General features: G+C 42.4%; 1 protein-coding gene across 4 annotated transcripts in view; it reads left to right on the top strand.

Annotated features, from left to right (window-relative positions):
• SLCO4A1 (solute carrier organic anion transporter family member 4A1) overlaps window positions 1-14,434 on the top strand; it is a 59,196-nt gene that overhangs the window by 25,520 nt on the left and 19,242 nt on the right. For all 4 annotated transcript variants that reach the window (XM_072110952.1, XM_072110955.1, XM_072110954.1 and 1 more), the window contains exons 7-8: window positions 5,805-6,000; window positions 8,731-8,896. In XM_072110952.1, the coding sequence (XP_071967053.1) occupies window positions 5,805-6,000; window positions 8,731-8,896 (362 nt within the window). The remainder of the gene's footprint in view (window positions 1-5,804; window positions 6,001-8,730; window positions 8,897-14,434) is intronic.

Raw genomic sequence — 14,434 nt, 5'->3', positions numbered from 1 at the left:
AGATAGCCTAAATGGCTAAATAATCAGTGCCCGTTGTGGTGGTTGGGTGGTGGGTGGTTGTCTCTCTGTTTGGTTCATTGTCTTGTATAAACGTGTCTCTGAAAGACAGTGGGGGCTTTTATCTTTATTTTGCTTCCTGTTTTACTACAGCCTTGCAGCGCTGGGGTCCTGGGTTCAAGTCCCACCCAGGTCAACATCTGCAAAGTGTTTGTATGTTCTCTCTGTGTTTTTGTAGGTTTCCTCCTGGTCCTCCGGTTTCCTCCCACGTTCCAAAACATACTGGCAGGTTGATTAGATTGTGGACCTCATGGGGACAGGGACCGATTTGGAGCAGCGCTGTGCAGCGCTGCATAATCTGTAGGCGGTATATAGATAAAGGAATTATTATTTTGTGTTCTTTGAGACTTTTACTGCGCATTTCTATTTTTGTGCCCACATTAGTTTATTGTTAGCAAGATGCATTTTTCTCCTATTTCATATGTGCTAAATGTCACAAATGACATTTGTTTTCAAATTGTCTAAAATTTTCAATATTTTTATGCACAAAAAACTCCAGCTGAAACCATATTTAAGGAAAACTTAGAAAATGGAAAGGATTGACTTGAGAGAGTTGTATGACATTTGTGAGAAATTTCATTAAAAAGTCGCTTAACAAAAACTAAATAGATAAATTAAACACATGCTAATGACAAAAAAATAAACGAGAAGGTGCTCAGAGGTGAAAGACACAGGCAAAAACTAGCAACACAACACAGAGAAATAAATAACCCTGTTTTTGTTGAATCCCAGACTGATGTTTTTATCACAAAGGACTTAGCAGACCCAGTGTCTAAACACGGTGCACAAGTCCATGTAAGGAACAATTGGCTCTTTATATGGTGAATGAGCAACTCAATGTTACAGTATTTCCCCTGCAGGATCAGCAATCCTTCCAAGTCATGGACAATGCAGAGGAAAAATTATCTCAATGCTCAGATCATTTAGAAAAGTAGGCGAGCCAAATAACAGCAAAAAAGCTGCACTCAGCTATGCCTTAAGAAACACTCCAGGCACAAGAAATGTCCAATGGAGATTCATCACAAGGGGGGATCTTAACAAAAAGCTGTCATCAAAATCAAAGATTATAAACCAGTGACACTAACTCATAAATATAGGCACTGTGACTGCGGTAATCTTCCTATATTTGCTATACATGGCGCGCTTCCTTCGAGAATCAACTTTTTAAATTATGATATTGAGTAAGAAGGGGTCTGGGGGCATAACCAGAGCCCCTCCATGCTGTAGCTTCACAGGCTGTTGCAGTGCGCAGCAGCTCATCTCATCCTGCTCCCTCAGCACTCCCCTTCCCTCTGCCTGCTGTAATCTCATACAGTGGGTTGGGGAAGTACTCCAGCATAGTGTAACAGCATGTAAAAGCTCCAGCATGGAGGGGCCCTGGTGAACCCCCCTCAGAGCCTTCAGGCTCATTAGCATAATTGTAAAAGTTGGAAGGAGATCATCCATAATAAGTATAAGAAGATTTAACGTATGAACAACGAGGCGTGCACAGCTATGTTATATATATGTATGACAGGTCCACACACTTAAATATACCAATGAAAATTACTAAGAAAAAGAGTGTGCAACAACGGGCCATAGTATCACAAATAAAACACATAGGGGCGCTTATACTAAGGGCTTTGCAACAGTTTTCTGACAGCCTTTGCATGTTCTTTTAGGTGAAAACAGCTTGCACAGGTATTTAAGAAGTGTCCGCGAAATGAATGAATAAAGATTATGGGGTACATTTACTTACCCGGTCCGGAGGAGTTCCCGAAAGTGCATTGTCCAACGACAATGCACTGTGCTGTGATTCAATAAGATTGTGCGCCCAATTTCCTGCATGTGTCGCTTCCCTGGTCAGGTCCACCGGAGTTCACCATCTTCCTCCCGGTGTATGTAAGTGCATGTCTTGCGACACATTTTAAAGTTAAATCCTGTGCTTTGTCCGAATCCGTCAGATCGTCTGACAGCCTGCTCCCCCATTTGTGTCGCATGAAAGCCAGTGCAATTTCACCAAAATCCGATCACGTGCTAAATACCTGTCCCAGCGGGGCGATCCCGAAAACCGGGAAAAGCGTTCCGCGGACCCTTAGTAAATAAGCCCCTATGTGTTTTATTTGTGATACTTTGGTCCGCTATAGATTACCACAGTCACGGTGCCTGGATCTATGAGTATGAGCCCCTGGTTTATCATGATGGATTTTTGATGGTAGATTCCTTTAACCCCTTAACGCTCTGCGCCTTAGCTCTACGGCGCAGAGGTATAGGGAATGTATGAAGAGGACTCACGGGCTGAGTCCTCTTCATACAAAGGTGGGGGTTTTTGCATATTGCAGCAAACCCCCACTGCTAATAACCGCGGTCGGTGCTTGCACCGATCGCGGCTATTAACCCTTTTGTTGCCACCGGCAAAGTTGCAGGTGGCATTTGAAAGACGGCGGTGCGGAGCCCACAAGAACGTGACGCACGTGCAGTTTATTTTCAATTTTTCCACATTTGGAATTTTTTTTCAGCTTTGCAGTACATGGCATGTTAAAATAAATAACATTACGGGAAAGTAAAATTTGTTACGCACAAAATAAGCCCTCACACAGGTCTGTACATGTAAAAATGAAAAAGTTATGGATTTTTGAAGGCGGAGAGCGAGAAATGAGCGAAAAAACTCTGCGTCCTTAAGGGGTTAAAGTTTTGTCTAGTTGACCATAATTTGTTCAATTTAATACAAATGGTTCATATAAGCTTAAAACGTAACCTTCAGTTAATTATCACCTAAAAAAGGTGAGAACACTTATTAAATTTTCAAATCTGATGATTATATGCAAGCTTTAGATACTAATGCAAGTATAATAAAAAGGGTCTTGCCTAAGGTAATATACAGCAACAAAGCAGTGGCCTGTGCTTAATCATGTAGTCGCTGTTATAGCGGTATATTTACATTGTTCCGCTGTGCTCCTATCAATCTGGGTAGAATGAATAGCTGGGATTGAAGGGAGTTCATGGGGGTACAAAAATAAGTGGATGATCCCTTAATACCCTGCACACACAGTCAGTGTGCTGTATGGTGTCGCCAGCAAGTGAGAGCAAGGAAGCGGGCCTATCCCGCTATTAGGCGGTGCCTTACTAAGGGTGCCAAAATTCTGGTTACAACAAAATGGCGATGGTTCATCACAGGTGCGCAACTGCCAGGAATGCACATACCGCATTGACTGACCGGCTGGGTCGGCACTGGCGCACTGCAGGTAACATACAGGAATACCCCCATTTCAAATAGTTAAATAAAACTATAGGAGGTAAGGAGCAGAGCTGTAAAGAAGGGAAAACATTGTTTTTAAAGAAAATTAGAACCCTAAATGCGCCCTACAACAAAGTGCATAAATAAACCCGTTTTTGTCCATGTTGGGACTAAAAGAATAGAGTATTCAAAAGTAGATCGAATTAAGTCAAATTAGCAATCACAGATGACAGAGTTCTTATCACATAAAACTTATAAAACTTACCGTAATTGTTGATTCAATCCTGTGGGTGCTATGGTCTAGCCCAGTGTAGATCCACCGGGCCACTTTTAGAAGTAGAATCTCCCCATTCTCCCCCTATTAATTGGGGGGTCTACAGCATACACTCCTATGAATTTAAGGCCTCCAGCATCTCTTTTTTATCTCAGGGTCCAGCATTCCCCCTCGAAATCGGAGGGGTCGATCCAAGAATCCCTGATCATTAATCACAGGACCTTACTGGAACTGAACTCTCAATCTTGAGTAAAGGGCTCTCTTTTGTTCCCTCTAAAAAATGTGACATTTTCTGCCGGTACAAAGACATTCATTTATTCTTACAAAAATTGTGGTGGCGTAAGCATTTCACCAACAAAATAATAACAAAAGAATGTCAGGAACTAAGTATCCAACTGGATATGTTATCTGAGGTCGCTTACTCTATAGCCTTACAGATACTGATCCAATGACTCTAGGCCTAGACCCCTTTACGGACTTAGAGAAAAAGAACACAACATTTCCTGCTATTGGGGACGTTACGAACATTGACCTGTTTGCAAAAATGGTCCTAGGTGACCTTGAGCATCTGGATCTTAGAACCACTAATTTAATTTGTAGTCCCGATGTGATCACAGCACTAGGTACGCTTGAAATGGTCTACACAATATCAAGATATGTGTAATAACATATTAACCCCTTCAGGTCTAAGGCCTGTTTTTTTAAATTTGCCCTATGTCATTATAGGAGGTTATAACTTTGTAACACTTTAACATATCCAGGGGATTTTGAGACTCTTCACACATTGTATTTCAAATTAAAAGAAAAATTTTAACGATATCTTTTGTGTTTAGTTATGAAAAAAACTGAAATTTAGCAAAAATGTCTAAAAATTATTCATTTTCAAAGTTCCAAATATTTGGCTTTTCAGGCAGCACCCAAGTAACTTTATAACTAGCATTTCCCAAATGTCTGCCTTATATTGGCATGGCTTTTTATAGATTGTTAGTAGGTTCAGAATTGTGGGTGCAATTTTTCTAATTTTTATAAAAACCCTTATTTAGAGGCTTTAAGTGACTTTGTGAGGCCTAAATGGCAGTAAAACCCCGTAAATTATGCCATTTTAGAAACTAAACCCCTTAATGTATGAAAAACCAACTTTAAGAAGTGTGTTAACCCTTTAGATGCTTTTAAATGACGAACAACTCCACAAAGTTTGATGTTTTCCCTTCCCATCCCTTTCCCTATGTGTTAGTGCTATCTAGGGTTTGGCATACTTACCATATGTACAAACACATTCCACATACATACAAGTTACTTGTACATACCTTATACATACACACTTCTCACACATACACATTGCACATATTACACACATGCATAAGCACTATACCCATATAATAACTGATAACTTACCATTCTTTTACAGTAGCTGTAGTTTAGATTGCTGGAAGCAGCTGGGGGTAGAGCAGTGAACAGTTGAGGGAGGGCAGGGGTGAGCATTTGGGAGGACGGGGCAAAGTAATAAGCAGCTGGTGGGGGAGACGGGAGTAAACAGCTTGGGGGACAGGAGCGAGTAGTAGGGTGGACCTTTGGGTTGACACAGGAGTGAGTAGAATGTATTGAAAGAGGTGGGCACCTGGAGAGTGCACAAGGGGTTCAGAAAGCTATCAATGGTGTCAGGAGAGGAGAGCCAGAGTACAGGAGAGTGTGGTTGCTTGTTTATATGAAACTCTTCACAGTATATTTTCCCTGTTCTCCTTCCATTACGGTCCTGTCTCTCCCTCCTCTCCTGTCACTGCCGAATACACGGAGAACAGTGCAGGAGAGAGTGGGGATAACTAATGAGGAAGCCCTATGCCCATTATAGCCAGCAGCCACTGCGCACAAGCTCTGAGCTGGTGGACATGTCTATAAGACTAGTGCAGAGAGCTGGACCCAGTAGATTCTCCGATCCTCCGGTGGGCGAGTCTGACAATGCCTGGTTGTTCATTCTCATTCCCTTTACTTTTCTGGGAGGGTTGCTGAGCATAATGCTATATGATGGACACGGTTTTGTATTACTGTTGCCTTGCAGAAATGGAGTCCTAATCAAATTCATTCAATATCTACATCTAGACAACATCTATATCTAGATGATTCCTATATGCTTAGTGAGTCACAAACTCAGTGTACAATGCTACTGTATATGTAATTACGATATAATGATTTACTTAAGGCACGTTGGCATTTACAAGAGCCCTGTCACTAATTTACTCTTTCTTCTCTCTTACGCAGGGTATCTGGTGGTCCCTGCTGGGGGTGGAGGAACATTCCTTGGGGGGTTTATAGTTAATAAACTGAAACTTCACTGCTCAGGAGTAATCCGATTTTGTGTCTTATGCAGTCTTCTTAGTCTGATATCAATTTTCATCTTCCTAATCAGCTGTCCAAATATGCCTATGGCCGGAGTGACTGCACCCTACATCAACAGGTATAGTGATACAGGTTTATAATCCTGGAAGGGATTGCTTTGTGAAAAATGGTGCAAAATGTTGTTGTCACCTAGGGCCCTTGAGATATAGAACAATGAAAATGTCACTATTAAAGAGAAATGGGGATACTTATCAGGGCTTCTGCACCACGCCTATAGCTAGCATTTGCGATTATTTTCCCAAATCCGCCCTGGGGGGGGGGGGGGGGGGTTGAAGGATGGGGGTGCGGCAAATGGGTGTAGAATGGAGGGGGCATGCAGGCGTTACTATCTGAACACCCTCTTGATCACAGCTGTTCCCTTAGTGGTGCTTAAAGGGTCTTGCCTATGGCACCCGCTGCCAGCGGGTCATGTAACCTGTTGAAGGGTGGTGGAGACCCCTGGGGGCGCAAACTGATGGGGGCCCTCCCAACAATTGTTGCTAGTAATAAATATATCAAGCCCCCATAATAAAAATATCCCGCTCCACTAATACCTACATCCAGCCCTGCTATAATAACTATTTCCAGGCCCCCTTTAATATACAGTACTATCCCCCTATAATATATATAGACCCATATAATAACTACATATAAACCCCCTTTAATAACTGTAACCAGCCCCCTATAATAACTATATCCGGCCCTTTATTACAACTATATACAGCCCCCTATAACTATATAAATAATAATAATAATTTATTAATATAGCGCCATCAAATTCTGTAGCGCTTTACAAATCATAGGAGACATATACAAATATAATATTACATTACCGAGTACAAACATTCATATGGAACAATAGGAGTGGGGACCCTGCTCGCAAGAGCTTACATTTTATAAGGATGAATGGGGTAACACAAGAGGTAAAAGAGATTGTATAATGATCCAGCCATCCTTTACAGTATAAAATAATTTAAATAATTTAATAATTTAATAAATTCTGCTGCTTGAGCCAGCCATCAGCTGCCATCTTATTTATAAGGTACAAGGTGAAAGTGACTGCAGAGAAGCCTGGAGCTTAGTATATATCTAGTGTTTGCCGGATAACAGATGGGAGATAGGACATAGGATGGATTAGTAAAGCGATAGTTGACATTTCATGCGGTTAGTGAGTTTGATAGGCTTTCCTAAAGAGATGAGTTTTAAAAGCACGTTTGAAGCTTTGGAGGGTGGGTATTAGTTTGATAGTCCGGGGAAGGTAATTCCAGAGAATTGGTGCAACTCAGGAGAAGTCCTGGAGACATGTGTGAGAGGTTCAAATTAAGGTAGAGATTAATCTAATATTACTGGCAGATCGAAGAGCATGGGCTGAGCAGTAGACTGAGATGAGAGAAGAGAGATAGGGAGGTGCAGCATTATTTAGGGCTTGTGGATGAGGGTTATTATTTTAAAGTGAATTTGGGAGGAGACAGGCAACAAGGCATCCATGTAGCGTTTGGTCTGAAAGACAAGCCTGGCTGCTGCATTAAGAATAGATTGTAGAGGAGAGAGTTTAGTTAATGGATGACTGATTAGTAGGGAGTTACAGTAGTATAGTCGAGAGTGAATAAGCACAACAATTAGCATTTTAGAAGTTTCAATTGTCAGAAATGATCGGTTTCTGAGATGCATGCAGCAAGAGCGAGCAAGAGATTGAATATATGGTGAAAATGAGAGGTGAGAGTCCAGCACAACCCCAAGACAGCGGGCCTGCTGCCTTGGTGCTATAGTGATCCCACAGACCGAGATGGAGAAATCATGGTTAGGTCAGTTAGTAGATGGTGGAAAGACAAGAAGAGAGAGGACATGATGTTAAAGACAGCAGAGAAAATCACTGGTGTTCTGGATCAAGGCAGGGGTGATGTTACCTGCAGAAGTATATAGCTGGGTGTCATCAGCACATAGATGATACTGGAAACCAAATCTGCTGATGGTTTGTCCAATAGGGGCAGTATAGAGAGAGAAGAGGACCTAGGACTGATCCCTGAGGAACCCCGACACTGAGAGGAAAATGAGAAGAGAAAGATCCAGAAAAGGAGACACTGAAAGTGCGGTCAGAGAAATAGGAAGATAACCACAAGAGAGTGTCCTTCAGGCCAATGGAGCGAAGGATCCTGAGGAGGAGCTGGCAGCCCACAGTATTAAATGCTGCCGAGAGATCCAGAAGAATGAGGAGAGAATAGTCACCTTTAGATTTAGCAGTGAGGAGATCATTGGAGACTTTAGTAAGAGCAGTTTCAGTGAAGTGCATAGTATGAAAACCAGACTCCCATTATAACTATATTCAGTCCCTCTATAATAACTATATACACATCACCATAATAACTATATAAAGCATCCTATTATAACTACTCCTAACTACAACTACCCTCACCCCAAAATAACTATATACAGTCCCCCTATAATAACTATATACAGCACTGGACAAAATATTATAATTGTACTTACTTTCCTCTGTTCCCCCTATGCACGCCAACCTCATCCTCTTCCCTCACGGTCTCAGCAGCATACTGGCACTTGCCATCTTGGAAAACCTCTGATCATCTATTGCAGAACAGGGAAGTTATTGTTTCCTCGCTGTGCCATAGACTGAAGTCTATGGGGGTAATAAGTGACGTCTGTTGGCTACCACTCGGGGAGCCAGACCCAAATATACTGTGGGCGCTCTCCCTATAATCCGGCTCTGGGGATGTATTTAGAGAGGGTTTCTGGCAGCTCTTATCTTCAGGGAATGTAAATCCAAAGTTTATTGCTATGCTCTTTCTTGCAGTGTCCTCTGGGAAAACAGCCTCAACCTGTCTGCTGCATGTAATGTCGACTGCGGCTGTGTGCAAGATCACTATAGTCCTGTCTGTGGAGCAGATGGAATCATGTATTACTCCCCCTGCTATGCAGGGTGTTCCGGAACATACACAGAGCACGACAATGGTAAAAAGGTACTGTCAGCAATGAGCGTGGGTAGTTATGATGGAAGTGTGGACATAACAACTGATAAGAATTATAGACCTGACTAGCTCCCACAAAATTCACAGAAGATAAAAGAAGATGGCACTACTCCTATCCACGAGATAGAGGGGTAGGTTATCACACTTGGGAGTGCATGGGTTCCATGTATTTGGAGGTATGTATCCTCAGTGGTGCTCGAATCCTCGAAGTGTGAAACAAAAGTCCAAACAACGAAAATGCAAGATAGGAAGCAAGGATGGCACTCACCAGATCGTAGTTGTGGATATCTTCTTTTTTATTTCATCAAGTATATATACTCACAAAAAATAGGTGCGGGGGAGGGAGTGGGAGCTGAACGCCCAAAGGAGGGCAACGGCCGTTTCGCGCTGTGCTGCGCTTCTTCCGGCCCTTAAGGTGAAGTGATTAAAAGCCGTCGGGTTTTTAAATGCTGGTGGATCGCTTAGACACTCCCACAAGGGGAGTGTCTGATGGCCACGCTCTTTGGAGTAGGCTGATGGCACCCTGAACTCTGTAACCAATCGAGGGAAGGACACACGATTGGAAAAAGAAACAGCTGGGCTTACCTCTAGTGCATTGGGTCGTTTTACCTGCCAAGTGTGACGTATCCTCACCGCTACTTGTGGGTCCCGGCGGGCGCTAGCCTATTCGTCCTGAACCCGGACCGAGGCCCCGCCCCTTCCGGTATTCCCCACGTGGGGTTTGTCACATGCGTGGACAATTTGTCTACTCCCCTTTTCTTCCTGGTCATGTGACTCGGTGCCTCGACAACAAGGCACGGCGTCGTTACACCAAGGTGATTGAGGGTTTTTCTGACACTGTCCGTGGCTGAGGGATAGACCACGTTGTGCACTATAAAGAGGCATGTAGCCCGCAAATAAAAAAGAGTAGGTAGTGCCATGTACCTTGCCCTAGTTCTCCTATTGTATCATATAGTGCATTGCAAACCTGTATCTAAAACGGCATATCTTAAAAACAAAAAGGTGAGCAACACCTCTAGGAATCACGTTACACATATTACACAGTGTAAGACACAAAATACTTAAATACTGCACATACATTTTATATTAGCTAGCACACATCTAGCCTATATTTACACTCTGGCAGGTCAGAGAATATAACATCTGTAGGTTTTCATAAAAACACCCCCATATCTATTTTGTCGTTAAGACCAATAGGCCCCATAGCATTCGATCTCAGTATCCATCTGCTCTCTGCTTGCAATAGCAATTTCTTTTTCCAATCGTGTGTCCTTCCCTTGATTGGTTACAGAGTTCAGGGTGCCATCAGCCTACTCCAAAGAGCGTGGCCATCAGACACTCCCCTTGTGGGAGTGTCTAAGCGATCCACCAGCATTTAAAAACCCGACAGCTTTTAATCACTTCACCTTCAGGGCCGGAAGAAGCGCAGCACAGCACAGCACGAAACGGCCGTTGCCCTCCTTTGGGCGTTCAGCTCCCACTCCCTCCCCCGCACCTATTTTTTGTGAGTATATATACTTGATGAAATAAAAAAGAAGATATCCACAACTACGATCTGGTGAGTGCCATCCTTGCTTCCTATCTTGCATTTTCGTAGCTCTCACAAACCTCAAAGATAAAATCAAATTAAAAAAATTAAATCAGTACTGTGTAGAAGAGATGTTTTTGAATGAAAGCAGCAATTTTTTCAAACACCAGACAATCCCTTTAAAGCACATCTGTAAAATAATTTTCCCCCACAAATCAATATCTCTTGGGGCATACGAAAACTTTGTCTATTATCCGTTACTCTTCAGTGTCGCCCAGTCCTGAAGTAGCTCCTTCCCCTGCCTGTGCTGGCAAGTCCTGGGGTCCGTCATATAAACAAATCTATGGTCTCACAGGAGGGGAGGGGCTGCTGCTCCCTGCTCATAAAGGAGGAGGGGGTGGGTCATGTGATAGTGCTCTCTGTGTGTATAGCAGAGCTGAATGTGTTTAGTGTTGTGTACAGATGTTTCATACACAGAAAAGTGGGGTAGAAAATCTTCCTTGTTCCCTATCAGTCTCTCCATACCAACTTTCTCTGTCTCTCTTTACCTCATGCTGCACCCCCCCCCCCCCTCACACACACACCTTGTACTCTGCACTTTGTGCACAGTGCAGAAAAATATTAACCCTTACTGCTCACACAGCACAGACTATACACTTCAAGTAAAACTTATGATTGCTACCGCTTATTACATGTTCCATGCCATGCTCCTCCATGTGATGAAAGCTTCCAGACAATACATATCCTATATGTACACTATGCACTATGCATTTACTTGTAGGAATCTCACTGGATTTGCTGCTAAATTACTAGATGAGAGAACACAAGGTATCATGGGATCTGTGTGCACAGTAATTTGGACTCAGCTTCAGGACAGCTATTAAAAGAGGTTAAGCTCCACCCACTTCACCACTGGTGAGAATTTTTTTGTCAAACACTTTCAGAGCAGAAAATGACATAACTTTGGAAAGAAAGGGGTTAGTAGCACAATATGGGCATCATTCTGTTCGTTTTTTAAAGGTGAAATCCCGTGTGAGAATTCTGTAAAATTCTTATAGCTTAGGAGTTATGCTTTAACTTATTACCAACATGTGATGTATCTGTACATCACATGTCAGCTGAGGGGTGTATGGAGAGAGGCTAACGAGCTGAGCCCTCTCCATATATGGTGGCTTTTTTTTGCAGTCAAAAGCCGGCGGCGCATGAGGGGCCGTCTTGAATGTATATTTGCTGAAGATCTGTTATAATGTTTCAATGGCACATTGTAATAGATCATATGTAAAATCCCAACATACTGCCATACTATAGTATGGCAATATATGGTAGGATCAATCAGACAACTTAGGGTTAAAGTACCTGAGCGGGTCTAAAAAAATAGTAAAAAATACATTGAAAAAAATTTCAAATCACCCCCCCTTTCCCTAGGACTGATATAAAAATAAAGAGTCAAAATTAAAAACATGTTAGGCCATGTCCCAAAATGTCCATCCATCAAAATATGATAACAATTATTCCCAGTGTTAAACCCCATAACCTGAAACACCACCTTTTTTTGCTATTGTACAGTCCCCAAAGTTGTAGCAAAGCAAACATCAGCTTATCCCACAAAATTCACACAGCTCCATACACTGAAGTATGAAGTAGTTGTTAGCACGAGAATATGGTGAAACATAGAATTTTTTTGTACAGAAGGTTTTAATTTTTTCAAATGGATTAAAACACAATACAGCCTATCGTATATATATACTCGTATAGGTCGAGATCCATAATTTAAAAAAAAAAACCTATTGACTCAAGTATAAACCGAAGGTGGGAAATGCATTGGTCACAGGCCCCGCCCAGCAGTATGTAGCCAGAGGGTCTGTAGTGTATAGCCTGCCAGTCCCTGTTGTATACAGCCTGCTAGCCCCTGTAGTATATAGCCAGCCCCTGTAGTATATAGCCTGCCAGCCTGCTGTAGTATATATCCTGCCCACCCCCATAGTATATATCCTGCCCGCCCCCATAGTATATATCCTGCCTGCCCCATCTAGTATATAGCCTGCCAGCCCCCTCTAGTATATAGTCTGCCAGCCCCTTCTAGTATATAGCCTGCTAGCCCCTGCCTCCAATATAATCCCTGTAGGAAGAAAACAAAAAGTGTACTCACCCTCCGACGCCCCCCCCGGTAGGTCCTCTTCTACCCATTGTGGCTCCCACATCGGCTCCATATCCCCATTCTGTTGCAGGCATCTTGACATCAGCCTCTCGCTGACATCACAGTGTTTGCCAATGCCGACGGCACGATGCCTGCTACAGACCAGGATATGGAGCCAATGCTGGGGCCGTGATGCATGGAAGAGGACCTGCTGGGGGCGTCAGAAGGTGAGTACACTTTTTTCCTCTCTTGACTCGAGTACAAGCCGAGTTAGGGTTTTTCAGCACATTTGTTGTGCTGAAAAACTCGGCTTATACTCGAGCATATACGGTATATAAATGTGGTATCCCTGTGATCGTACTGGCCCAATGAATAAAGGAGATGCTTCATTTGGGGCACACAGTGAAAGTGATAAAAAGCAAGTCCGCAACAAATGGCACAAACACATTTTATTACTAGTTTCAATTAGTTTAGAATATTTTCCCTCTTCCCAGTACACATCATGGAATACTAAATAGTGTCATTACAAAGTGCAATTTGTTATGCAGAAGCCCACACATAGCTCTTTACATTTTAGATTTTTGAAGGTTGGGAGTAAACAATCAAAACACAAAAATGGAAAAAGGCTTGGTTTTTAAGGGGTTAAGGGTAACTGCACATTCAGAAGAATGGCTGCAGAATTCAACCTTAGAGGTTATCCTGCATCCATTGAGCAAACAGCAGAAAGGAGACAAAATAATTGGGTTTCTAATGCATGTACAGGCGGTCCCCAACTTAAGGACACCCAACTTACAGAGGACCCCTAGTTACAGACGAACCTCTCTGACCACTGTGACCTCTGGTGAAGCTTTCTAGATGCATTCATTTAGTCCCAAGCTGCAATGATCAACTGTAAGGTGTCTATCAGGGTGAGGTCACATGTACTGCTAGCACTGCGATTGGTATTAAAATACTAAAATTATGCAAGATACCAGGTTCTGGTTACCGTTCGCTTGCACATCCATAGAGAAGCATATGTGATGATGCCGAGGCCCACCCCATATGCTAACGCTGCGTTTGTAAACAAAGCTCTATCCGTACTTGAAGTTTTATTGTTGATACATATTCCCATGACAGCTCAAAATTTTGAAAATCCAGTTGTCATAGGGAAAACTTTTTTTGGTGTGGAGCTTCTATTAAAAATATACCAGTTCCGTCTTACTTTCAAATTCAACTTAAGGACAAACCTAAAGAACCTATCTTGTACATAACCTGGGGACTGCCTGTAATGCTATGATTGATACTAGCTTAATTTCTGCATCATTAACCACAGCAATAAGTGACACTTTAATCTAATATCTGCAGTATAAAGAGATTTTTAGCAATGTGCTTATGAGATTGTCATAAATCCCATAAACTACAATACTACTGCATTACACTGCAAATTTAGCACACAGAAATGCAGCACAGCAAATCCATGTGTAGCATGCAATGTGCAGCCTTAAAGGGGTTTGCCCATGAAAGAAAGTTCTCAAATTTTAATTAGTGATGTTAACCCCTTACTTTACCATTTTATTCCGTTTTATTGCTGTTTTAGCTCCTATAACTTAGTGTGGGTGGGGACTTTCTAAGCAAGTACATTATGATCAATCTGTACTATGAGGTGCTGTGTGCTGACAATGTACTTATATTAACAAGGTACATGGTTTGTCTACACTTTTATTTAGCTTATCAACATTCACAAGTGTCTAACAAAGGACAGTCCTGGTTTTCCGCCTCTATCCTGCCATCATGGGCAACTGGGAGTTGTCCCGGATATTCCCTCCAGGTCCTGCACTGGCTGCGGTCTAGGGTAGTATACTTTTAAAGCCAGAACTTGCAATAC

The sequence above is a fragment of the Engystomops pustulosus genome, chromosome 6 (assembly GCF_040894005.1).
Source record: "Engystomops pustulosus chromosome 6, aEngPut4.maternal, whole genome shotgun sequence".
Classification (NCBI taxonomy): domain Eukaryota; kingdom Metazoa; phylum Chordata; class Amphibia; order Anura; family Leptodactylidae; genus Engystomops; species Engystomops pustulosus.
This window is presented reverse-complemented; position numbering and strand designations above follow the sequence as displayed.